Source organism: Dipodomys merriami, unplaced genomic scaffold, assembly GCF_024711535.1.
Source record: "Dipodomys merriami isolate MVZ:Mamm:240054 unplaced genomic scaffold, mDipMer1.0.p SCAF_2, whole genome shotgun sequence".
NCBI lineage: Eukaryota > Metazoa > Chordata > Mammalia > Rodentia > Heteromyidae > Dipodomys > Dipodomys merriami.
In genome coordinates, this window is record NW_027203381.1 from 50,576,748 (window position 1) to 50,602,042 (window position 25,295).

Genomic DNA, 25,295 nt, shown 5'->3' on the forward strand with positions numbered 1-25,295 from the left:
ACTCCACTTCTGGCTTGTTTGTTTGTTTGTTTTGGTCAGTCGTGGGGCTTGAACTCTGGGCCTGGGCACTGTTCGTGAGCTCTTCAGCTCAAGGCAAGTGCTCTACCACTTGAGCCACATTGCCGCTTCTGGTTGGAAATAAGAGCTTCATGGACTTTCCTGCCCAGCCTGGCTTTGAACTGTGATCCTCAGATTTCAGCCTCCTGAGTAGCTAGGATTACAGGCGTGAGCCACCAGTGCCCAGTTTATCTAACCATATTTTATTCGCTCAGTCCTTTCTTTTGGAACAGTTTGTTTCCAGTTTTCTGCCATTATAAATAGCAATACTGTTGTGGCACTCTTTTGTTAAATTTTTACAGACATTTGGTTCTCAGAATATTTCTAGAATTCCACTTGCTAAATGAAAGACTGCACATTTTTTATAGCTTTTGGTACATAGATACTGTGAAGTTTCTTAAAGGGATAATAGTTGCTTTTTACAGGGTTAACTCTGAGCTAGACTTTACATATCAATTTCACTTTGCTAAAACATTAGAAAGTGGCTGTAGTCCTTATATAAAGAATAAGAGCCAGGTGCAGGTGGCTTACACCTGTAATTGAGCTACTTGGAGGCCAAATCCATAGGGTCTTAGCTTGAGACCAGTCTCGGCAGAAAAGTTCAATAGACTCCATCTCCAAAAATAACCAGCAAAAAGCAGCTAGAGGCATGGCTCAAAGATAGAATACTAGCTTAGCAAGGACAAGGCACTGAGTTCAAATCACAGTATTCTCTCCTCCTCCCAAAGAAAAGGGAACAAATAAGGCCATTGTGGATTTTTTTCCCAAATCATATGATATTTCATTTTTACTTAAAAAAATAAGGGAACAGAAATAGTTGTAAATGATAGCATTTGTGACAGTCATATTGGAAACCCACATCTAACTCCAAAGTTATTTGTCCATAAACTTGGCAATATTTCAAGCAGCACTGTGTAAGAATGCCTGAATTAAAAAAAAATTAACTGAAAGGAGCCTAGAAATTTTGTCCACCATACTCACTTTCAGTGAGAAAACTAAGCCCCTAGAAAGGTAGAGACCAAGTTAGAAAAACCATCCACGATTTCACCAGACCTCCTATACTGGGTCTTTTGTCAGTTCCTAGAAATGTAGCTTCATAGTTTCTGGCTTATCTTCAGTCACTTCTCTTAGCTTATCTCAAGCAAACACACACTCTCTCTCTCTCTCTCTCTCTCTCTCTCTCTCTCTCTCTCTCTCTCTCTCTCTCTCTCTCTCTCTCTCTCTCTCTCTCTCTCTCTCTCTCTCTCACTCACTCTCACTCTACTGTATAGAGGGATTACAGTTACATCAGTAGGGTAATGAGTACATTTCCTATCAAGCATTGTTACCTCCTCCTTTGTTTTACTCCTACCATCACTTCCCTTCGGTGTCCTGCATCTTATATATGCATTTTTATAATTTAGGGAGGAGAAGGGATATAACAAAATGCTGAAATAAGGATACAGATTGATCCATTGTAACAGTGAGATGTACAAGACACTGTTGAAAATGAACTTTACAATATTGGGGGCAGAGGAGAGGGAGGAGTTGGGGAAATAACTCTTTTTAAATAAAAGATTAGTTTTGGTTGTTGTGATACGCAGGCTTCTGGTAACAAAGGTAAGCAAAGGAGCTGGGTCTGAGACTTTCTTGGGCTTCTTTTTAGGAAAATAAGTGAGTTAGATTAAGTAACAGTGCCACCTGGGAGCAAAGGCAAGCTACAGGCAGCTCTCCTTCAGCCACAATTCTGAACTCAAAAAGCCTGATCTCATGAGTGATGGAACCATTCCTGCAATCAGCCAGCACAAGCAAGCAGATTTTAGAAACCAGGCTGAAGAAGAGACAATGAACCCCAGCCAGGAAAAAGTGGTCAGTAAGACAACAAGAATATAAAGACGCAAGTATACAATAAACCTGAGAGGGCACAGCTGGAATGCGAGGATCCCTGTGAGCACAAGTGCTTCCTGGGCCTGGCTCCATGCATCAGACTCTGAGCCTGACACCTTCTCATTTTCCACTTTAACTTGGTATTTCAGTTGGTTAACATAGAACTATTGAAATTTTGTTTCCTTATTAAAAAATTCATTCTGACAGATTCAGAGAGCCATTTTTTTTTTGCTTTCTTACAGAAGTAAATATGATAGCATTTTAAAGACAAGTTTTATTTTACAATCTAGTTCCATATATGAATAAAGAAAAATCATGTGTTTCTCCCTTATCAGTAGCAGAGATAACCACGTGTAAATTAGACTTTGCTGAAGAATCTGGGAGGCAAGCAGGTGCCGGCCCTGTTTCAGACAGTAGCAGCCACCTCATCAGCCACCTCATCAGATGATTATTAGGGGTGCTAGGAAAGACTTCTTTGTCTTCCTGAAAGAGAGTCTTGGCCCTTGGCTTATATTTCTTTTACCTTCTGACTTTCTATTAACAAAAGATTATTGTAATCACTTCTAAGATTTTTTTTTTGCAATTTTTATGACCAACATCATATATGGGATAAAGGCTTTGTTAAATGCTTTATTGTGCTCCATGGTAAGTCCCAAAAGTGTGTGTGTGTGTGTGTGTGTGTGTGCGTGTGCGTGTGCGCACGTGTGTGTGTGTGTGTGTGTGTGTGTATGTGTGTGTGTGTGTCTGCGTCTGTATGCATGCACACACGCGTCAGTCCTAAGACTTGAACTCAGAGCCTGGGTACTCTTCCTGAGCTCTTTTTGCTCATGACTAGCACTTTACCACTTGAGCCACAGCTCCACTTCTGGCTTTTTGGGGTGCTTAATTGGAGATAAGAGTCTCACAGACTTTCTTGCCTGTGCTGGCTTCAAACCGCAATCCTCAGATCTCAGTTTCCTGAGTAGCTAGCTTTTTTTTTTTTTAAACTATGTGGTTTTGACTCGATCTTTTATATTGCAACTTTCTTGAGACTAATGATTTCAGTAATAGGTTAATTTAGGAGAGCTCAATTTTTAGTGATTGACTAATTCTTAAGACAACTTGGCTAAAAATATCAGAGAATTTTCACTATCTCCCATAGTCATGGAGTAGCATATTTACTTAATTTTCTTCCTTCTATATTTAGAATTATTTAGTATTTTAGAAGTTTTATAGTGGCATGAACTTAGTTTTCTTTTAGGTAATGTGTATCTCCTGTCACGAAGTAAGACATTTAATGTGAAAATATTGTATCTCATTCAAGCTTGGTAAAAAACTAGTATTCTCACTAGTATTAGAACCTTCCATTTTGCTTGGCATAGTGTAGACATGTTCACAGACTCACTGCCATTTCTGTAGTGTTTACTTTTATCTATTCACTAATATTTTTACAGATAATGACACTGCTAACCAGATAATAGGTTTGGTTGTTAAGCATTTTGAATGCATTGTTTTCATTAATTCTTACAAACAACGAAACTCAGAAACCTGCTGATTGTCTGCTCACTCTACTGGGGCAAAGCTAGGACACAAACTCAGGCCTAATTTTAGATCCCTTGTAGTTCATTTTATTCTTGCCTTGAACCTTTGACATTATAATTTGTTGACTGTTCGATAGTAAAGGCGGTTGAATAATAGCATGGAAACACTAAAGTGAGGAAATCTCTCCTTCCTCAGGAAGAAACTCTGCATAAGTCAACCAGCAGCAGCAGTGTGTCTCCCTCTATTCTTGAGGACCCAGTACTGGAGGCCGTGTGCACCAGGAAGAGTGAGTATTGTGGTCCACAGCGAGCCAGAGCCCATACCTTACAAAATGCTCTTTGCCTATAAGATGTCCTGGTTCTCCTTTTGACATTCGGGGTATAAAAAACTAACTCTGCTACAGGCATGGCTTTCACGATGAAGCACTCACTTATTAGCTAGCTCCAAGTCTTGAGGACAAACTCAGTACCACGACAACTCAGTTATTTTCCTAGGCTGCATTCACAGCCTTAGGTTTTCTTAACTTGCAATAGATCAGATACACTCATGTTTGTAGATAACATATATAGATAATATAAAAATATGTCAACAGTGTATACATGTGTTGTATTTATTACCTCCTTGTCGAATTCAGGCTTAGAAGCCTAAGTAATTATATTCCAATCACCTGGCCCACCACACACACAACCCTGCCCATGTAGATGTAACCTAAAAATCTGTATAACTCTTATTAAACGATAGACTCTGAACACACATACCTAAAATTAAAGAATTTCTAAAGGCTTTTAGTAATCCTTTTCATTTATGAAATTATTAGATAGGATTGAGCATGAATTGTATATTAAGATATTCTTAGAATGTTGACTTAGTTGCTCATACACCGGAGAATTTAATGGTTAAAATTCTTTACATAGCATTTCAGTTACTTAAACAGATTATATCAAGAACAGTAACAGTTGGCTTGGGTTATTATCTATAATTAGTGTTTAGCCAGCCAGTTAAATATTATAGAGACCCAATTAAATAATGTAATGGATCTTTCAGGTTCTAGAAACTTCTCTCTCTCTCTCTCTCTCTCTCTCTCTCTCTCTCTCTCTCTCTCTCTCTCTCTCTCTCTCTCTCTCTCTCTCCCCTTTCTCCTTCGTTCTCCCCCTCCCCCACTATTTTTTGGCTATGCTGGTGTTTGAACTCAAGGACTTGCACTTGCTAGGCCAATGCTCTACTGCTGAGCTACACTGCTAGCTCTTTATCTTTTCTTGACTGTGCAATTTATGTCCTTTGTGTTCCTTTAGTGGTTTCTCTTGATGGGATAATCCAAATATATGGCTCCCACTTAACCTTAACTCTGACTTTCCTCTGGACTACTTCTAAGCAGTCAATGTTGAGTAGGAGGGAATACTGAATCAAACACTGGCAGTATGTTTTATGTCTAATGTCTCCTTATGCTTTCAAAAGGCGAAATGCAGAACTATTCTCCTTTAAAACATCACAAGTGTGCATACTTTGGCAGCACATATACTAAAATTGGAGCAATACAGAGTTTATCATGGCCCTTACTCAAGGATGACACACAAATTCATGAAATGTTCCATGTTTTTAGGAGACTGAAATCTCCCCATATGTGTGAATCCCTGTGGAAAAACAATCACCAAGTTCAGGTCTTCCTCAAAAATCAACAAGTCCACTAAAAAAGGACTTAGGTGCTAGTGAAAAGACAGAAAATTAAAGCAGTGTATTTGGATTAAAAGAGACAATGTTTGAATACCTGAATGAATAGAAAGATCATATGAACAAACAACTAGAAAGAAAACAGATGGATGAAATAAATAAGGCAATTCAACATATAAAAGGAGAGTTCAATAAAGACATAGAAATCTTGGGGGGAGGAGTAATCAAATTAAAATCCTGGAAGTGAAGACTTCAATCACCAAAATCATTTTTTTTTTTTTTGGTCCAGTTGTGGGGCCTGAACTCTGGGCCTAGGCGCTGTCCCTCAGCTCTTCAGCTCAAGGCTAGTGCTCTACCACTTGAGCCATAGCACTCCGGCTTTTTTATTTTTTTCTTATGTGGTGCTGAGGAATCGAACCCAGGGCCTCAGGCATGCAAGGCAAGCGCTCTACCACTGAGCCACCTTCCCAGCCCCACCAAAATCATTTTTTAAAACCCAATCAAAGGTTTAGCTAATAGGGCAAGTTGGAAATAGGGTATCAGGGGTCAAAGGTAAGGCAGAGTAGTTAGATGGGTCAAAACATTTTAAAAAACACTTGGAAGATGTGAGTAGAATTACAAGATCTCTTGGACTCTAGCAAAAGATCAAACTTGTAACTCATGAGTATAGATAAGGGAAAGAAATACAAGCTAAAGTCATTGAAAACCTATTCAAAAAAGTAATAGCGGAAAACTTCCCCAGCCTCAAGAAAGTGGTTATCATTCATATGGGAGAAGATTACAGAGCACCAAACAGGCAAGACCAAAAGAGAAACACCCCTAGATATTTAATAATTGCAACACTCACTATACAGAATAAAGAAAGACTATTAACACCTACAAAAGAGAAGAGACAAACAACTTACAACGGCAGTAGATTTCTTCACACAAACTTTTAAATGCAAAGGGGGCATACTTCATAAATAAATAAAATAGTGCCATGAACCCTGTTGAAATTGTTTTAAGAAGTGGGGACAGAGTAAGGGAGAGTGGTAGGGGAGTGAGCTTGATTAGAATTCATTTAAAGTCTCGCTTGAGCTAGAGAATCTCAACAGTTTGAGCACTTGCCTAGCATGAGCCCCAGCAGCATAGAAAAAGGAAAAGAGGGAGAGAAAGAGGAGGGAGGGAGGGAGGGAGGGAGGAAGGAAGGGAGAGAAGGAAGGAAGGAAGGAGGGGAGGGAAGAAGGAAGGAAGGAAGGAAGGAAGGAAGGAAGGAAGGAAGGAAGGAAGGAAGGAAGGAAGGAAGGAAGAAGATGATGATGAGGCAAAGGAGAATAAAGGTATAATTGTAACATCAAAGCTGTTTGGTTGGGAATTTTTTCAGTATGAAGCCTTAAGTCTAAAGACAAACTGTCTTAATAGACAAAGTGTTTTCTTATTTTATACTCATAAGAAAAAGAATGTAAAAAGAACATACACTTGAGAATTTTGGGAGTCTTATTGGCCATACAGTACACATATCTTTATGTGTTTTTTTTTGGTTGTTGCTGTTTGTTTTTGTTGGTTGTGGGGCTTGAACTCTATGCCTGGACACTGACCCTGAGCTCTTCAGCTCAAGGCTAGTGCTCTACCATTTGAGCTACAGCACCACTTCCAGTTTTCTGGTGGTTAATTGGAGATAAAAGTCTTAAGGACTTTCCTGCTTGGGCTAGCTTTGAACCTCTGTCCTCAGATCAGTCTCTTGAGTAGCTAGGATTACAGGCATGAGTCACTGGTGCCCAGCTTCTTTATGTGTTTTTAAAACAATGTCTGAGACATATGCTATACAGTTTGATCCATGACCTAACCCTTTTTTCCTATCCTTGAGCTTTTTTGTTCAAGGCTAATGCTCTACCCCTGAACCACCATTTCACCACTAGCTTTTTCTGCTGTTAATTGGTTATATAAGAGTCTCCTGGGGGCTGGGAAGGTGGCTCAGTGGTAGAGCACTTGCCTTGCATGCTCAAGGCCCTGGGTTTGATTCCTCAGCACCACATAAGAAAAAAGCTGGAAGTGGCGCTGTGGCTCAAGTCGTAGAGTGCTAGCCTTGAGCTAAAGAGCTGAGGGACAGCGCCCAGGCCCAGAGTTCAGGCCCCACGACCGGACCCAAAAAAAAAAGTCTCCTGGCCAGCTTCTGTGAGCTCAGATCTCAGCTACCTTAGTAGCTAAGATTAAAGGTGTGAGCTGCCTGCCCCTGGCTTGTTTTTGTTTGTTTGTTGTTGTTGTTTTATTGGTCGTGGGGCCTGAACTCGGCCTGGTCACTGTCCTCAGCTCTTCAGCTCAAGGCTAGTACTCTACCACTTAAACGACAGCACCACTTTTGGCTTTTTCTGCTTGTGTGGTGCTAAGGAATCGAACCTAGGGCCTCATGCATGCAAGGCAAGCGCTCTACCACTGAGCTATCTTCCCAGCTCCTTGTTTTGTTTTTGAGGTAAGATTTCACTACCCTTTCTCTGGCTGACCTCAACTCTAAATCTTTCTGCTTCTGCCTCCCAAGTGTTACAAGCATGTTCCACATGCTCAGCTCCTTGCTTTTTCTATTGCAAGTTTGCCTTACAAAGGATCTTTGGTGGCAATCCTCATGACTGTTAGCACCTTAAAAATATCCCTCCAGTGAAATAAATGACAAAGGATATTCTGTTAGATAATTCAGAAATCTAAGGTTTTTGTTTTGTAGACAGTTCATCTATTTGGTTAAATCTTTAGAGCCTCCAAAATTCTTGCCTATATCATCAACACCCCAGCCAGAGAGACGGCAGCCCCCACAGAGACGACATTCTATTGAAAAGGAGACCCCCACAAATGTGCGCCAGTTCCTGCCCCCGTCCCGGCAGAGTTCCCGCTCTCTGGTAAGTACCTCCAAGAGTAGGTGGAGATTTAAGCACCCACTGGAAAACTAGAACTGTTGAAGTTTCTTTCAAAAGGAAAAGGGAGAAAAGATCTCTTGAAGGTTAAAATGAGCTTTTGAGTGTTTAATATATAAAGAAAATAGGCTGTAATCATACTTGACTAGTCTTTGTTCATTTGGAATATTTCATTTTTTCAGAAGATTTATCAATTGATTTTATTAAAGAAGTGCTTTCTTCCTTTCCATAGATGTTCATCCACTTAAAATTATTATTAAAAACTGATTAAGATAACTTTGTCAAATCTGAGTGTAATAGATAATTTTATGGAGCAGAAGTACATGGGAGAGAAAATTTTTATTTGGACACATGTATGGTCATTGTACATTGTTTCCTAGTGTATTTTGTCCTATGGAGCCAGAGCTCATCTTTGGACTAGTTAACAGTTTTTACTGATTTCCAGAGATGTTCAGGTTCATGTAGTGATGATTTCTCAGGACAGTGGGGTCGCACACAGGCCTGCCAAGAAGCACTACCAGGTCCACCAGCCAACGGAGGTCTGCAGAGATTGTTTTGTAGCCCCATTTAGGGACTATAGGCAAGATACCAGGCTTCTACCTACAACTTACTACCTAATGTTTTTCCAAATACTCATGATTAAAATTACTATATATACTTAGTTGTGATGAATCACTAGGACTTCAAGCAAAAACAGATGGCCTCCTTCAAAACAGAGGAAACTTGTGTGGTTACCATGAATACAGGGAGACTGAACAGAATTTAATATTTGCATTTGATCTGTCATTTCCATTCAATTCCAGTTGAGGAATTAATGATTTTTATGGTCAGTCCTAATGGAATGCCTCTTAACTCCTAAAGATTTGCTAAAACCCTGCTACTTGATGGCATAAAGTCTGTCAGTGGCTTTATCAAAGAAAAACAGAATTCTGACTAGATAAGGACTTTCACTAATGTGAATATGCTCTTGTTTTATCAAATAGAGTAGTCACAACTTAAAAATATGTAAGGGGAATTGGGTACTGATGCCTCACACCTGTAATACTAGCTACTTAGGAGGCAAAGATCTGAGGATCACAGTTCAAAGCCAGCCTGGGCATGAAAGTCTGTGTCACTGTTATCTCTGGTTTACAACCCAAAAAGTCAGAAGTGGAGCTGTGGCTCAAGTGGTTAGAGTGCTAACTTTGAGCACAAATGCTCAGGAACAGAAACCAGAATCAGTCCAAAAAAAGATAGAGATCATACATACATACATACATACATACATACATAGTTACATCCTGTTTTTCTGTAACCCATCTAATAATAAAATATTTCCTCAGCCTACCTTTTCTAAGAAGGTAAACTGTCATTCACCTGGCCACTTAGCCTTTCTGATCATAAAGCATCATTAAGGCTAGCCTCAAATTCAAAAATTATCAGTGCATACTAGGTGTCAGTAGCTCATACCTATAATCTTGGCTACTCAGGAGACTGGGATATGAGGATGTTGGGATATGAGGATCACAGTTCAAAGCCAGCCTAATCAGAAAAATCTGTGAGACTCTTATCTCTAGTTGACCACCAAAACACCGGAAGAAGATGTGGCTTAAATGGTAGAGCACTAACCTTGAGGGAAAAAGTTTATGGACAGTGCCCACCCAGGTCCTGAGTTCAAGCCCCAGTACCAGAAAAAAAAATCAGTGTAAAAGAATCAGAGATGAACTACAAAGGAGTTTCATCTATTAATAGAAGTTATGCCAAGACCTTCTACCCATGTAAAGCCCAGGAATTCTGCCTCCTGGCACAGCTGGTGCTTGGTCACACTCTGATGTTTCTTTGGGGAGCAGGAAGGAGAGCAAGGAAAACTAATTTGCAGGCACTGAGAAGTATCTCTGGAGACCAGGTGGTGGGAGAAGCATAGTTCACCAGATGATGTGTAGGTTAAAGGTCAGGGAAGGGATTCCTTCCTGAGAACAGCTCTCCCGGGTTCTCCATGGGCACCAGCTGAGGTGGTAATTAAAATTTTAGTAGACAAGAAATTATTTGCATTTATAACTTCTCAACTATAAATGGAAGTAATGTTTGTGTTGTTGATCATTTTAATTTTGTCTTTATTTCCCTAGAAGGTTGAAAATTAATTTTTCATCATTTGTTCAAATGACAGTTGGTAGGGAGGGGTGATGGGGGTGGCTCTCCATGCTTCCCAGGGTCCCACAGAGGCAACAGGCTGCGGGATGTGTTCCAGTGCCCTCTGTCCTGCGTCCCAATGAGCCCCATTCAGGAGACTTGAAATGCTCCCAAGAGCACATTAAAACAATCTTAAAATTGTAGTCTGTTGTGTGAACTACTATACCCTCTCTAGGCATGACTTCATGCTTTCATCCCTAATTTACACAAGTGAATGCAGACGTCAGCACTCACCATTACCATTCTCCTGGTGTGTTTTGTTGTTCTTTCATGATGTGTAATTGCTATTTATAGCACACTCATGTTCAGCATTATTTTCTCCTTTTCTTTCCCCTGCCATTTTCTTTCTCCTTTCTGTTGTTCAGGTTCCTAGGATAACCAGTGTATGGCCAAGGACGCCTTTTCGACCACTTTTCTCTACCATACAAACAGCTTCTCTGCTCAGCTCTCATCCTTTTGAAGCAGCCATGTTTGGGGTAGCAGGGGCTATGTATTATCTCTGTGAGAGAGCTTTCACCAGCAGGTGGAAATCCTCAAAGGTTGGCCTCTTTCTGCTGGTTCTGGGACCTACTTTACTCTATCTCCATGACAGTGATACCTCAGCTACTGTACTCTGCAAGAATTAACAGCTCAGACGGGCCCTTTGCTTCTGATCATTGATTCCAATCTTGTGTAGGATGTGTAGAACATGCCATGATTTCACTTAAGAAAGAAATTACTGAAAGGACAACAGACTCAAAATGCAGCATCACATTAGAGAGGTTGTGGGTGTCTGTCTCTGGGAATGAGTCACCAGGAACCTGTCTTCTCCACAAGAGGCCCTCTGAGGGCCCAGTGCTTTCCTCTTGGGGCCTCCCTCACCACCAGGTTTGCTCACTCACCCAGCTGGCAAAGCAGCTCCTGCCAGCCAAGTAGCTACCATAAACTGCCTGTACCCGGAGGTACGTGTGCGTCATTGCCACTTCCTGTCAACCTACATGAGCTCTGTCTCCCAGTATCCAGAGGCTAGGCCAGTTCTGGCTAACCTGAACCAGAACTAGCACCTGCCAAATGCATTATAATAATCAAGATGTTGTTTCTCATTAGAAAATAATTGTTTCCTTTTTTATTGATAGGGTTATCTAAAACACTTTAATTCTCCTTTTGAGATTTTTCTCACATGATAATCCATGTTACTATTATTTGAATGTACATGTTGTTGAGGAACACATCAAAAAGATTTTAAGAGGAAATCATTAGCTAGACACAGATGGTACATGCCTGTATCCTAGCTACTCAGAAGGCTGAGATCTGAGGATCGCAATTTGAAGCCAGCCCTGGCAGGAAAGTCCATGAGACTTTGATCTCCAATGAACAACCAAAGTAAAAACGGAAAGTGGAGCTGTGGCTCAAGTGGTGAAGTGTCAGCCTTGAGCAGAAGAGCTAAGGAATGTGCTTAGGCCTTGAGTTCAAGCCCTAGTACCAGTGCTCTTCCACTCCACCTCACTCCCCAGAAGAATGCCAGGAACCAGTGGCTCAAGCCTGTAAATCCTAGCTACTCGGGAAGCTGGTTTCTGAGGATCACAGTTCGAAGCCAGCCTGAGCAGGAAAGTAGTTAATCTCCAATTAAGTACCAAAGAGCCAAAAGTGAACCGTGCACACGTGCGCACGCACGCACACACACATACACATAGCAGATACTGGTGAACAGCCAGGCCTGACTCTTAAAGACCTGATGTTTACTAATGATGACCTAGCAGCTGGGCCCTTTGTTATTCTATTAGTCACCTTGGTAGAAAGGAGGCTCTAGATGTAAGCCAGATGCAGCACATTCCTTCCTCTATCATTTGTCCTGAGGTCTGTCCTTTTTCCCATTTTAGATCTGTCCATTGGGCAGAACAGTGAGGTATGGGAGTGACTCTTTAATTCCTGCCACTCCTACATGTTGGCATTTTGCTGTCAACACCTCCTAACTGAGATAGCTCTACAGGAAGTAGCTATATCTATTTCCCACAAAGAAAGTATTTATTCTGGATGTTAAAATTGAATTTGAAAAAAGAGAAGAGTATTTGCACTTAATTGCTATTTTGGCTTAAAATTGCCTCTCTGATTTATTAAAAATTTGAAAACCAATGGTTGTTTCAGACAATCTTCAGATATACGCTACTCATGACCATTATAGAAAATGTAGCCAGGCATCAATAGCAACTGAGGAGGTTGAAATCTAAAGATTGCAATTCACAGCCATCCTGGAAAGTTTGTGACACTCTTATCTCCAATTAATGAGCAAAAAGCTGTAATGGAGCTGTGGCTCAAGTAGTAGAATGCCAGCCTTGAATGAAAAAGCCAAGGGAATGTGCCCAGGCCCTGAGTTCAATCCCCAGTACTGAAGGAAAAAAAAAAAAAAAGATATCTCTTCCCACTTGTCAGTGACCTATTCACCAAAATTCTGCTGGCTAACCTCTCTGTACTGCCTAATTCTAACCCCTTTTATATAGTTAAAACGTATACCCAATCAAACTCAGTAAACTTACTAGCATGCATACCAGTAAGCTCCAAAGGCATATAGTAGTCTTTGTGAAAGCCTGTGAGGACTTAGCTTCCCTCTTGTCACATAGGAACACAAAACAGTGAGGGAAATGAAGTTGCATGGTGTAACCCTTGCCCTCCATGCCTGTCAAATAAGCTGAGCACCTACTGCTGTACTGACAAAGCATAGTGTCTCAGTGGCAAGGCTCTCACTCACTTCAAACCTTGGTGTCACAAGTTGAAGCAAAACCTGTGAAGTTTAATTTGGCTCTGGGGATGCTGTTAATTTTTTTTTGGTCATCGGAAACAAATAATGAAAAGTATTTATTATGTCATTTCATGTTGCATTAAAGTCTTGTTGTCCTTGAGAAAGCTCCAGAATTAAAACATTAGCATTTGACTTGTTTAGTTATTTTACTAAAGGGTAATAATCTACTTGAACTTTAAAAATAAATCAGAAAGCAAAGCAGCAAAAAAAAAAAAAATCTACTTCTTAATGTCCTTTGAAGTTCTAACTTTGCTGTAGGTCAAAGCAGGAAGTTGAAGATCTGCTTGACTAAGGGCTTGTGTGACTGAAACAAGGGAAGCCCCCTGCTGGTGGGTTTATCATGATAGAGAGTTGGTCCCTGCTAATAAAAGGGAAGTATCATTCTAGGTGTTGGTAGCTCACACCTGCAATCCTAGCCCCTCAGGAAGCTGCGAACTGAGAATCATGTTTTAAAGCCAGCCTGGGCAAGAAAGTCCATGAGACTCTTAGCTCCAGTTAGCCAAAAAACTAGAGTGGAACTGTAGCTCAAGTGGGCAGTAGCTTTTAGCAAAAAAAAACAAAAAAAAAACTTAGGAGCAGCCCTGAGTTCAAGTCCTAGTACCAGCATCAAAAACAAAGAATTACCTCTGCCTAGGTTGCTTAGCAGCCATGTGTGCTAGTTTACAGCTGGGGAAATTGACACTTCTTGCTGTCTTCCTAGCATGCACAGTAACACATATGGTCATCTGGTTCTTGGCTATATCCAGATGGCTACAGTTTAGCAGTATTGCCAGCCAGCCATTGGCCACCATCCCAGTTGAGTGAAAATCATGGTAGGAAAACTTGTTCTTTTGACGTGTTAAGAACAGAGAAAACCCATCACTCATATGTGCTGAGCCAGCACTCAGTTCTGATGGCTTGACCTTCAGAAAGGCAGTTCATTGTTCCACTTGACACCATGCTCTGTTCTCAGGGGGGAGCAAAACAGAGCAGATATTGAACATGTGGCTTTAATCCTATTATCTCAAAAAGCTGTTCCCACTGAAAGAGAAAACTGTGTGATGGGTGATTTTTTTTTAATGTGTATCTTAATGTGGGCATCATAGAGCAAATGATGTAATTTTTCTGAACAATTCTTGCCCTCCAAATACTAACAAGTTCCTCATCTTAAGAAACCTAATTGCAGGATTTTTTACAAACAATTTTTAAGCCAGTTTAGTCTACCTTAAGTTAGCTTGAACAGAGATGATTTTGTACTTTTTTTAACCAATAAGCAGTAGTTTGTCAAACTACCTTTTTTATTTTTAGTAAATGCTAATGTTTGTTGAATTTGCAACTTAGCTTTATTTTTGTTTTCCTCTGATTGAAAGACAGAACTGAATGTTAAAACTCCATAAACTGACTGCGTTCATAGTCATGTGCTTTCTCATTTGGCTTGTTTGGTTCCAGAATGCCTGGGAGCAACGCTATTGTGTGTGTGGGAGTGAATTATAATGTGTCTGTGCTGAGAACATTCAGTTTCAGTGTCACTGCACCACAATGGCCCCTTGAAGGCTGGCAGGGCCCGAATGCACAAGACTGTTCTGTCTTTCTCTTAGATCCACCAATCAAGAGGGGGCCGGATGGAGAACGGATGGGTGCGAGGCTCTTATTCAGTAGGATCAGTTACATCAACATCTTCCACAGCTGTTTGTAGGAAAGCCATTAACATAAGCCAGCCAACATAAATATTTATTATGAAATTCTTCTGAGTGTTTCCATGTCATCCCAGGGATGACTGCACATTCAGCCATTGTTGCAAAGTAATCATGGAAATCTGGAGCAATGGGCAGCCTGGAGAGATGGCTTTTTGCTTGTAAACTGCTCCCATGGTTTCAGTTCAACTCAGACCCTTTGGATTTTTTTTAAGTGTGCTGATGTAACTGATCACTATAAAGTTACTAACCACTTTCTCTTGGCTATTCTGGGTACCACAAACCAGCTTTGTTTTGTTTTTCTTAAAACAGGACCACTGTTTTGGATTTGCTGTTATTCTGTTAGTATATAGGGCACACCACAACACTAATGTCTGTACATAATTAGGAGAAAGCCAACATAAGGTTGGTTTAAAAAAACAATTTTTTTCAAGATATCAGGCATAGTTGTATAGCTGTACTTAATGGGAGAGTTGCTATAGGCAAAATATGTGAACAAACGAGGCGTTTCCATGGACTGGATATGTCAGTCGCCTACAGCATGTCTTGTGGTCCTGGGTCTTGCCATCTGTAGTCTTCCTGCACTTGGCATTGATGTGGTGGTCCCCAGAGGGAGCTAGCTCTGTCCCAGTGATCATGGGAAGCCTCTTTTCCTCTCTGCAGCTACTAACCAGATGTATGATCTGAAGGGAAAATTGCAATTCCAGAACAGTCATGGGAGTTCCTTATTCATGTGGCATTTTGAATTTCAGGAGGAATTCTGCTACCCAGTGGAATGCCTCGCCCTTACCGTGGAAGAAGTGATGCATATCCGTCAGGTTCTGGTGAAGGCAGAGCTGGAAAAATACCAACAGTATAAAGATGTCTACACCGCCCTGAAAAAAGGAAAGGTAGAGCTGTGTAAAGTTGATTAAACGGAACAATAGAAGACTAGACAGTTCTAGATATGGTATCCTAGGAGCCTTGTACACTAGCCAGATGATACAAGGCTTTTAGGGGATCTTAGGAGGTAAGATAGTCATATACTAGTTATGGACAGAGACCATATATTATATGACAATCACAGCAATCATAATAGTAGCAGTATGGCTTGATGAAGCCATATTTACACTTAGATCACTGTACTTTAAAAAGATTTATAAAGAAAATATGTCTGAGAAACATAGTTTTTCAAAACCTTACTGATGAGACTTTTGAGTGCTGTAGCCTTTTATTATTTTTCTGAAGGAGAATTACTAAACATAATGCCAAATTATAAGTATCACTGAGCCAAATGTCTCCTCCCTCTGTTTATGAAACATCCCCCTAGATGAATATGAAATATATTGAGCTATGGGAGTTAGATGGGCAGCTGTTGGTCCTGTTTCTTCTCTCTTTTTAACTTTGTATTTTTTAGCTCTGCTTTTGTTGCCGGACACGGAGGTTTTCCTTCTTCACCTGGTCTTACACCTGTCAGTTCTGTAAGAGGTAAGGTAATTGATAAAAAGATACATTTCACAGTACTAAAGAAATGCCAATTACTGCTGTAATTCCAATACTCACAGACTACAGGCTGAGGCAGGAAGATCTAGAGTTCAAGGCTAGCCTGGATGACATAGTAAGACCTGTTCCAAAAACAAATTCATAAAAAGAAATATAATTACCTCTACTGTTTTATCATTTTTCCACCTAGGAGTAGTATTAGAAATGATCCATTCTGTTGTATTACCTCATACCTTCCTTGCCACTTAGGAAGGACGATCTATTTCTTCAAGAATGGACCAAACTATTATTGAACCTGGGAAATTTTTCTCTGTTATTTCTTTTATGTAAGCAAATAACTAATGCATCGTGTTTAAATGACATTTATGGTCATTATGTGAGTCTAAATAAACTAATAAGAAAATTCCAAACAGAAGTTGATTCTTTTGTAAGGGACACAGTAATCATGTCTTGACCTTTTAGCTAAGATCAGGAATAGTATCTTCCCTTATCAGTGAAGGACAGAGGGACAGTTAAGCTTTACAGATTTATTGTCTTTTTGGCAATTCTATTTGAATTAGTTTGTTACATTCTGGCCTAAGAAGAAGAGAGTGTATGCATCTTGTTATAGAAGTCATATTGTGTTGCACTGGCCTCTTGAACTCTGCTCACATCCTTTGTGTCACACCAACTAATGCTTCTGCTTTTGTACACAGGCCTGTATGCTCACAGTGTTGCAAAAAGGTAAGCCCAGCTTGGTTAAATAGAGTTGTGTCCATGTTTTGCCTATGCTAGTCTTGCTCATTCTCATGTTTTCTTTTTTTTTTGTGGGGGGGGGGGTAATAGATGCGGCTGCCCTCCAAGCCATACTCCACGCTCCCTATCTTTTCCTTGGGACCTTCTGCCTTGCAAAGAGGGGAAAGCTGTATGAGGTCAGAAAAGCCCTCCACTAGCCACCATCGGCCACTTCGGGGCATTGCCAGGTAAGCCAGGACCTGGGTCTTCCAAGTATCCTCTCTGCTTACAGGGACTGCAAAGAAGGGTTAGGTTTGACAGAAGAGGAATTTGCTGGTTCCTTTGTTGGTTCAGACTTGCACACAAATCTCCCAAGCTTCCTCAAAGGTGACTCTTCAGAGGATAATGACAATTTGCTCAAAGGATACTTAATCATATAGTAGTTCCCCTACTTTTGAAGTAACCATTATATTCTTTAGAAGTCATCTTTAAAACTGACCTGATTTTAAATGGAACAAGTCTAATTCTTCTTTCCTCCTCCAGTTTTGGAAAGAAACTACTTTGTGTTTACAGTGGTTTATTATTGTAAAGGCAGAAGTAAAAGATTTATGCTTAAAACTGCCAGTTTTCTAAACTGGCCAAAAAAAAAAAGCCCAATACCAGTCCCTTTGCTGGTCATCACAATGGAGGAGAAAGACCAACTCAGGTCCCAGACTGTCAGGGAAGAGTCTCATGGCTCTGTGAGAGCCTAGCATGAGACCTGAGCCCCAAGCCCCAGACACTTGCCTTGTGCTTCAGCTCTGTCCTCTGAACCACCTCTTCATGACAGGCTCATAGGGATGTCATAAGTGGGTTTGAGACAATAGTCCTCCTTTTTCCTGCTTACCCTCAACCTCCTGGACCTTCTTTCTGGCCTTTCATATTTGCATTGGTTAAAAAATAAGGGAATTAATGATCCTTTGTTTCCTTATACTTTTATGGTGCTGTTGATCTAGTTCTGAATCCAAATAACCACTCTCTCAAGTCTAGAAGAATAGGGCAGTGAGCATATGTAATTAAAAACACAAGTGGCAAGAACATTGATCAAAAGATAATTTTTTAGGATGTGTCATAAGACAGAAAAATAGGCAAGACTCCAGTGGTTTACCCCTATAATCGTAGTTCCTCAGGAGGCTGAGATATAAGGCTCGCAGATCAAAGCTAACCTGGGGAGGAAAGTTGGTGATATTCTTATCTCTGATTAACCAGCAAAAATCTAGAACTGGAACTGTGGCTCAAGTGGTAGAGTGCCATCCTTGAGTGAAAAAGCTAAGGGATAACATTGAGTTCAAGCCTCAATACTTGGCACCAAAAACAAAAAAAAAAAACAAAATGATCAATTTATTTCAGTTTCCTATAGCACATTCCTATAGCACCACAGCATTTTACTGATGCTCACTTATCATGACACAGGGCACTAGGTCCCTGGAAAACAAACTTGAAGTCCTTCTGAATCATCAGCAGGATATTAGCAACATGTACTTGTGTCTTGGTTGATAAAATGCCTGGTCTACATGTGAATGATAATCAGGCAAACACCTTGGAGACTCTTTTCCAAAGATGTTATAAGTGCACAATTTTCAGTGGGTTTTTTTTTGTTTTTGTTTTGTTTTGTCAGTCATGAGGCTTGCGCAAACTTGGGGCCTGGGCACTGTCTCTGAGTTCTTTTGCTCAAGGCTAGCTCTCTACCACTTTAAGCCAGAGCGCCACTTCCAGTTTTCAGGTGGTTAACTAGAGATAAGAGTCTCACAGACTTCCTGCCCAGGCTGGCTTTGAACTGTGATCCTCCAATCTCAGACTCCTTAGTAGCTAGGATTACAGGTGTGAACCACCAGTAAGTAGCTTTTCAGTGTTATTTCTTTTTTTTTTTGGGAGGGGGGTCCGTTCGTAGGGCCTGAACTCGGCCTGGGCGCTGTCCCTCAGCTCTTCAGCTCAAGGCTAGCGCTCTACCACTTGAGCCACAGCACCACTTCCGGCTTTTTTCTTTTTGGTTATATGGTGCTGAGAAATCGAACCCAGGGCCTCATGCATGCAAGGCAAGTGCTCTACCACTGAGCCATCTTCCCAGCCCTCAGTGTTATTTCTTAATAAAACCTATTTCCTGGTGTTTGTTTTCCAGTACTGAGGCTTGAGCTATAGGCCTGATTACTGTCCCTTTGCTTTTTCACTCAAGGCTGGAGCTCTATCACTTGAGCTTTTTCTATCACTTCTGGCTTTTTTTGGTGATTAATTGGAGATAAGCATCTCATGCTTTTTTTCAGCCTTGGCAGGCTTGGAACTATGATCCTTAGATCTTAGCTAGCTGATTAGTTAGATATAGAGGCACTATACCTAGGCACTATCAGCACCTAGTCCTTGCTGTCTTTTTAAAAAAATGTTTTTGAGGCCAGTCATCTGTGGTTCATGCCTGTTATCCGAGCTATTCAGAGATCTGAGGATCAAGGTTTAAAGCCAGCCCGGGCAGGAAACTCCATGAGACTCCTATCTCCAGTAAACCACTCAGAAAACCAGAAGTGGCACTGTGGCTTATGTGGTAGAGCACTTGCCTTGAGCTGAAGAGCTAAGGGATAGTGCCCAGGCTCAAAGTTCAAGTCCCACAACTGAAAAAAAAAAATGTTTTTGAACCTGTGTCCAGTTAACAAAAAAAAAAAATCCTTCCAAAAACATGATATGATCAATTTACCCATTCCATAATGCTTTGACAAGAATTTTAATATTTTGTATATAATTTTATTGTTATTAATAAGGTGTTATACAAGAAGGATTACTGTTTCGGAAGTCAAGTAATGAGTATATTTCTTTTTGGGCAATGTCACCCCTTCTCATAAAATTTTTAATAATTTACATGTTTTGCTAATGTTGCAATAGAATCTTAAGTAGGAATACTGAGCTGTTTGGGCTTTCTTTCTTCCAGGTTTTCTTCAAAATCTAAGTCGGTGGACAAATCAGACGAAGAACTCCAATTTCCCAAAGAGTTCATGGAGGACTGGAGCACAATGGAGGTGTGCGTAGACTGCAAAAAGTTCATTTCAGAAATCATCAGTTCAAGTCGGCGCAGCCTGGTGTTGGCCAACAAAAGAGCCCGATTAAAAAGGAAAACACAGTCTTTCTATATGTCCTCAGCAGCCCCCTCTGAGTACTGTCCTTCAGAAAGGACTATCAATGAGATCTGAGCCCGTGCCTTCCAGTTGCTTTTGTGTCCCAAGGCAAGGCGGTGTCAGAGTGGAAAACACTGCCAAGCTGTCTCTCCTCCCCCTGGTTTTATTTCATAGGCTTGAATTTGTATTAGATCAGACTTTGCTGCTTCACCTTCTCCCACAGACTGAATGCTGTGTTCATATCGGTTGAGGAGACGTGACAGGTCAACCAGTTGGTCACTTGCACTCACAGAGGACAAAACAACAGCCTGAAACTTGCTCTTAGGTGTGTGGATGTGAAAACCAGAAACTTTTTCCTTAGTTTGGTTCTTATTGTCCCTGAAATAATTTCCTGCCTAAGGCAAAGGGTTTCTGACATGGGAAGTGGGTCTGACAGAGGTGTTGATGTTAGCACAGTTCTAAGCAGTAAGTCATATTGGCATATCCACATGACAGTGTTCCTATCTCATGTACATAGTGTCCAGTGCCCTGCTCCCAGCCAGGTCCCTGGGGAGGGCTAGGCTGTTACTGCCTCACTGCACAAACCTAGGACTTGCTGGTACTTTCAACTGATTTTTAAATTATTGTTGTTCTGAGGTACGAACTCCATAAGGGGCTCTCTGCCTGCATCCCTCTGCACAAGGTAGCTGCTTCCTCTGAGCTGCTGGCCCCCTCCCAGCACCGTGGCACCTCTGACAGGCTTTCGTTCCCTTCCGTGAATGTATTAAAAGTGACTAATAGTTTCATAGTAGAAATCAAAAGAGTTAATTTTGTGGGAGTTTCAGGACAAAGCTGTAATTTTGTCAACTATGACAAGGATTGTTACAGGAGAGGTTCCAGTGGAAAATGAGCCACAACTCGTCCATTTTCAGCTACATTTTTCATAATTTTGTAGTGCAGTTATCACAACTAAATTCACCCACAATTTGGTACCTAAATATCAAACTAAAATTTATTTTTATAAATGAATTTTAAAAGAAACACATATTTAATTCTTCAAAAATTAAAAAAAAAGTTAAACTCCTGACTGGCAAAAAGTTTGGATGCTTTTTGCAAAATTGAGTTAAGTGTAGGTTGGGTTTCTGTGAAAGTAGATTGGCAGGTAGCATTTGGCACCTGAAACCACTCAGCCCTTTTGCCCTGTTCCATGGACTATCCTTTGTGACTGATATACTTAGCAATGTGCAACCTTTCAAGTCACCATGGCTGCTTGAAAACCAGTTAAATGCACATGCACAATTGTTTCCTGAAAGCTAGAGAACAGATTCGTCATCAACACTATGGCAGCTCCATTTAATAAAAAGGCATGACCATCACATTTCATACCACATTAAAAAAAATAGTAACATTTCCACGTTAAATTAACATCATAACCTCAAAACTGCTCCAGTCGTAGTTTTCTAACTGAAATTTACAGTTTAGGAAATGGCTTTAAATTACTTACACTTATAAAATAAACTTTACCAGTTGAGTAAAATAATGCATGTTACTAGTTTAATCTATAATGCATGTAAAAGTGGACCACCAGAAAACTGAATTGTTTCAATTATATTAAAGACTCTTCTTAAGAACTTTAAAAATTATGTTCGTTAGATGGGTGCCAGTGACTCATGCTTGTAATCCTTGCCCCTTAGGAGCCTGAAATCTGAGGATTGCAGTTCAAAGCCACAATGGGGCAGGAAAGCCTGTAAGACTCTTTGTCTCTAACCACCAAAAAGCCAGAAGTAGAGCTGAAGCTCAAGTGGTAGAGTGCTAGGCTTGAGCAAAACAACAACTCAAGAACATCACCCAGGCCCTGAGTTCAAGCAGGCCCTAGTAGCAGCATGCGCACACGCGCGTACACACACACACAAATTATATTGGTTATATCTCATGTTTTAAAGTTTTCAAGAAAACATCTCAACTATACAAATATGCCCACCCTCTTGGATGGCCCAGGCTTAAGCTGCTGTGGCTTCCTACAGGGGAGTAAGGGGAAGAGGTGGTACTTACATGAGTATATAAATATGGATCTAGGTAACATGCTTTTTAAAACAATGACTGGTTGCTGTTTGTATTGCAACATAAGACACTGACCACCCACCTCCCCCAAAATGAGAATTCCACTCACATTCACAACTTCCTATCTAGTTCAGTAGTTATCTAGTAAACTTTTTATCCCCTTCTTCAGGTTACAGTATGGGGTGTTGCAACAAATGACTTGAGCATTGTGATCACCTTTTACCAGGCCATTATGGTTACAACTCCATGAACAGCTTTGCCAGTTCATCCAAGAGGTTGAGTGAATGGTGTTTCCAGTGAAACAGTTTGCAGAAAATTGTGTAAAAAAGAACATATAACAGGATTAAAGTTTCAGAATCAAATTAGCACCTCTGAGGTACCAAAACAGATTTGTGTGTCTACTTTCCCTTATCTTGGCCATGCATGCCCCCTTCAACATTTGTACTAAGTGAATTTTCCATAGTCTGATTTAAGCGCGAGGCACTTGCTTTTAAAATCCTGCGCCTCAGCTCAGAGCTTCCCGCTCCTCCTGGAATCAGCGCCTCCCCCACCCCACCCCTGCAGTGTGCCTTGCTATCCTGGTTTCCTCCTGGTGCAGCTTTTTCTTCCCAATAACAAGCTGAGGTTGTCTGGTCTCAGTTGGAGCTGGATGTACCTTGCGCATGTGTACACATCTTTGTTGTTTCTTCCAGCCCAGCTTCTTCCAGGTGTGAGCACCAGGTCCTTTTGTCCCATAGGCCATGGGGTCACCCAGGGAGATCTATGCCTCTCTCTGTGTAGCTTCACTTCTTACCAGTATCAGATGTAAGACACTTGTCAATACTGTAATATATTCATTAATATTTGAAAGACATTCATTCAATGGACAGTGGGAATTAACTGTCCCAAAGCAGGTAAAAATTAAATCAAATAATTGATGTACAGTGACTTAATGATCTTACCAATTAAAAATGAAGAGAGATGCAATTAACACCATGAACTCATACTATGAAAATTTTAAGGCTTTTATTTTTCTAACTACACTAATAAATATGGAACTGGATTTTAGGTATCATATAGGAAATGAGTGTTTTAAATTATGTTCCTGTTTACTAAAGCAGAACAGCAGAAAAATTTTGTACAATCAGAACAATTGAAGGTGTACTGCTGCTGGACTTTGACCTGGCTTCTCCTGTGTAGAAAGTTGAGAGGGATTGCTGACATTCAGGGTGACATGATGGCACTAAATGTTTTCCATTCAAGTATTTTATTTTAAAACTTATATAGGGAAAAATAAAATGTCTTTGGTCATAGCTTCTGTGTTGAGTTCCAGTGTCTTCTGGTTACCCACTGTTTGAAGTCACCAGGCTGGAGAGGTAAGAGACCAAGCAGTGGTAACTTATGGTAATTTCAGAAATAAAGTCTGAGCTGGATGCCAGTGACTCACACCTGTAACTGCAGCCACTCAGGAGGCTGAGATTTGAGGACCAAGGTTCAAAGCCAGGAGATTCTCCCATCTCAGTCTGCTGGGTTCATAGAACTATAGATGTATTCTACCATGCCCAGTTTTTATTTATACTTTCTAAATAGCACTCCTCAAAGGGCATCTTCCTCAAGTGTGAACTTAGGAAATTTGTTATATATACTTCATGCACTCTAGGAGTGGTGCTGTAGACTGCATATCTTAGCATCAAATGATACTGAACTTTATATAGATCTATGTACTCAAGCTGTTCCCTGGGTCACCTGACCTTTTTAAGGAGCTTTTTCATTTTTGCACTGAAGTTTCTCTGTGATAACAACATGAGGCCTATGAGCAGTGACCTGCATCCTGGCCTTCTCCTTTCCTGGGAGGAGGAAGTGTGCATGCACCGAAAACCTACATCCCAGCTCCTCAGGAGAAACCTGCCACAGGTGGATTGAAGATTGCTGTACCACAAATCGAAGTTCCTAAGCAGTTCCTAAGTGTAAAGCTCTAGGGAAGGACGTGGAGTGGGAAGGAACAGCCAATCTGCTCAGGTAAACCTGTGAACACTGTAGCCTCTGTATATGGAGCCCCAATGGGAAAGCAGAAAAATATAAGAAACTTTCAAGGTGCTGGTGGCTCACCCATGTAATCCTAGCTACTTGGGAGGCTGAAATCTGAGGATCACGGTACAAAGCCAGCCCAGGCAGAAAAGTCTAGGAGACTCTTACTCCAAATGATCACTAAAAAGCTGGAAGTACAACTGTGGCTCAAAGTGGTAGAGTACCAGCCTTAAGAGAAAAGGTTAAGGGACAGCTCTCAGACCCTGAGTTAAGATTCTCTACAGACATCAAAAGCAAACATGGCAGCAGCTTTGGTTTTACACATCTGAAAAGAGAGAATCCAAATTTAGCCGTGCACCAGCTACAAACCTCCAGAGTCATCCTGCTCCAATTCCAGGAGTCAGGTGCATGGGATACATAATGGCTGGACTCCCGCCCTAGGTGTCACTGGTCCTCCAGATGGAGCAGTGATGGCCACTACTTCCATGTAGCAGCTGGACCCTCTCTGTTTCAAAGTGGTATTCCCCAGCAAATAGGCTGCTTTTTTTTTTTTTTAAGGAGCCAAGACCCTAGATCTTGATACCTAAAAAACAAAACAACAACAACAAAACCCTAGACTATAATTAGCAAAGTAGATTTTTTTTGACAGCAATACCAAGCATCTAATTTTGTTTTTTTCTGTGGGGGGAGGGGTGTATGTGTGTGCACACATACATGCTGGTACTGGAGCTTGAACTCAGGGCCTTGAGCTCTTGCTTGGTAAGCGGCCACTTTTTGGAAGTCTTGCTGTGTAGTACAGGTATCTTTCTTCCCTGTGCGTCCTCTTGAGTGCTGGGAATCAGGTGAGAGAACTTCACAGGTTGACCAAGTGGTAAACATTTAAACTGGGCCAATTGTAATTAGTAATGGGGGGGGGGGAAATCTTTGGGTAATCCAAGCAAATCCTTTCACTGACATGTGAAATGGCAATTCTTTCCAAGTAATGTTTCTATCTTTTGAAGACAGACTTGGTTATGAATATTACACAAAAGCAAGAAAGTACAAAATGTTACTTATTTGAAACTCAAAAGCAGAGGCAAATAGTTGTACAAGTTGCCATAAACAAGTTTTAGTCCATCTCTCAAAAGGAAATAGTCAAACATCAGAAGGAAGTTAACTATGAAACACACACACACACACACACACACACACACACACACACACACACACACACACACACACACACACACACACACACACACACCTTCCTTGCAGCTGAGGCTATAACTCAGTGATAGAGTGCTTGCCTTGTATGTACAAAACC

The 25,295-nt window shown here is 40.8% G+C and overlaps 1 protein-coding gene and 1 non-coding gene across 5 annotated transcripts in view; both read left to right on the top strand.

Moving 5' to 3' along the window:
- Window positions 1-23,277, top strand: part of Spire1 (spire type actin nucleation factor 1) — a 160,854-nt gene extending 137,577 nt beyond the window's left edge. For 2 of the 4 annotated variants that reach the window (XM_070029608.1, XM_070029609.1), the window contains 8 exons: window positions 3,640-3,730; window positions 7,837-7,979; window positions 10,529-10,702; window positions 15,365-15,502; window positions 16,009-16,079; window positions 16,790-16,817; window positions 16,920-17,056; window positions 19,762-23,277. In XM_070029608.1, the coding sequence (XP_069885709.1) occupies window positions 3,640-3,730; window positions 7,837-7,979; window positions 10,529-10,702; window positions 15,365-15,502; window positions 16,009-16,079; window positions 16,790-16,817; window positions 16,920-17,056; window positions 19,762-20,020 (1,041 nt within the window). In that variant the 3' untranslated portion in view covers window positions 20,021-23,277. The remainder of the gene's footprint in view (window positions 1-3,639; window positions 3,731-7,836; window positions 7,980-10,528; window positions 10,703-15,364; window positions 15,503-16,008; window positions 16,080-16,789; window positions 16,818-16,919; window positions 17,057-19,761) is intronic. The other 2 variants (XM_070029610.1, XM_070029611.1) reach the window with 1 other exon arrangement.
- On the top strand, window positions 4,939-5,042 carry LOC138832641 (U6 spliceosomal RNA). The gene has a single exon (XR_011373596.1). It is a non-coding gene; the product is annotated as a U6 spliceosomal RNA (small nuclear RNA).
- Window positions 23,278-25,295: the final 2,018 nt, after the last annotated feature.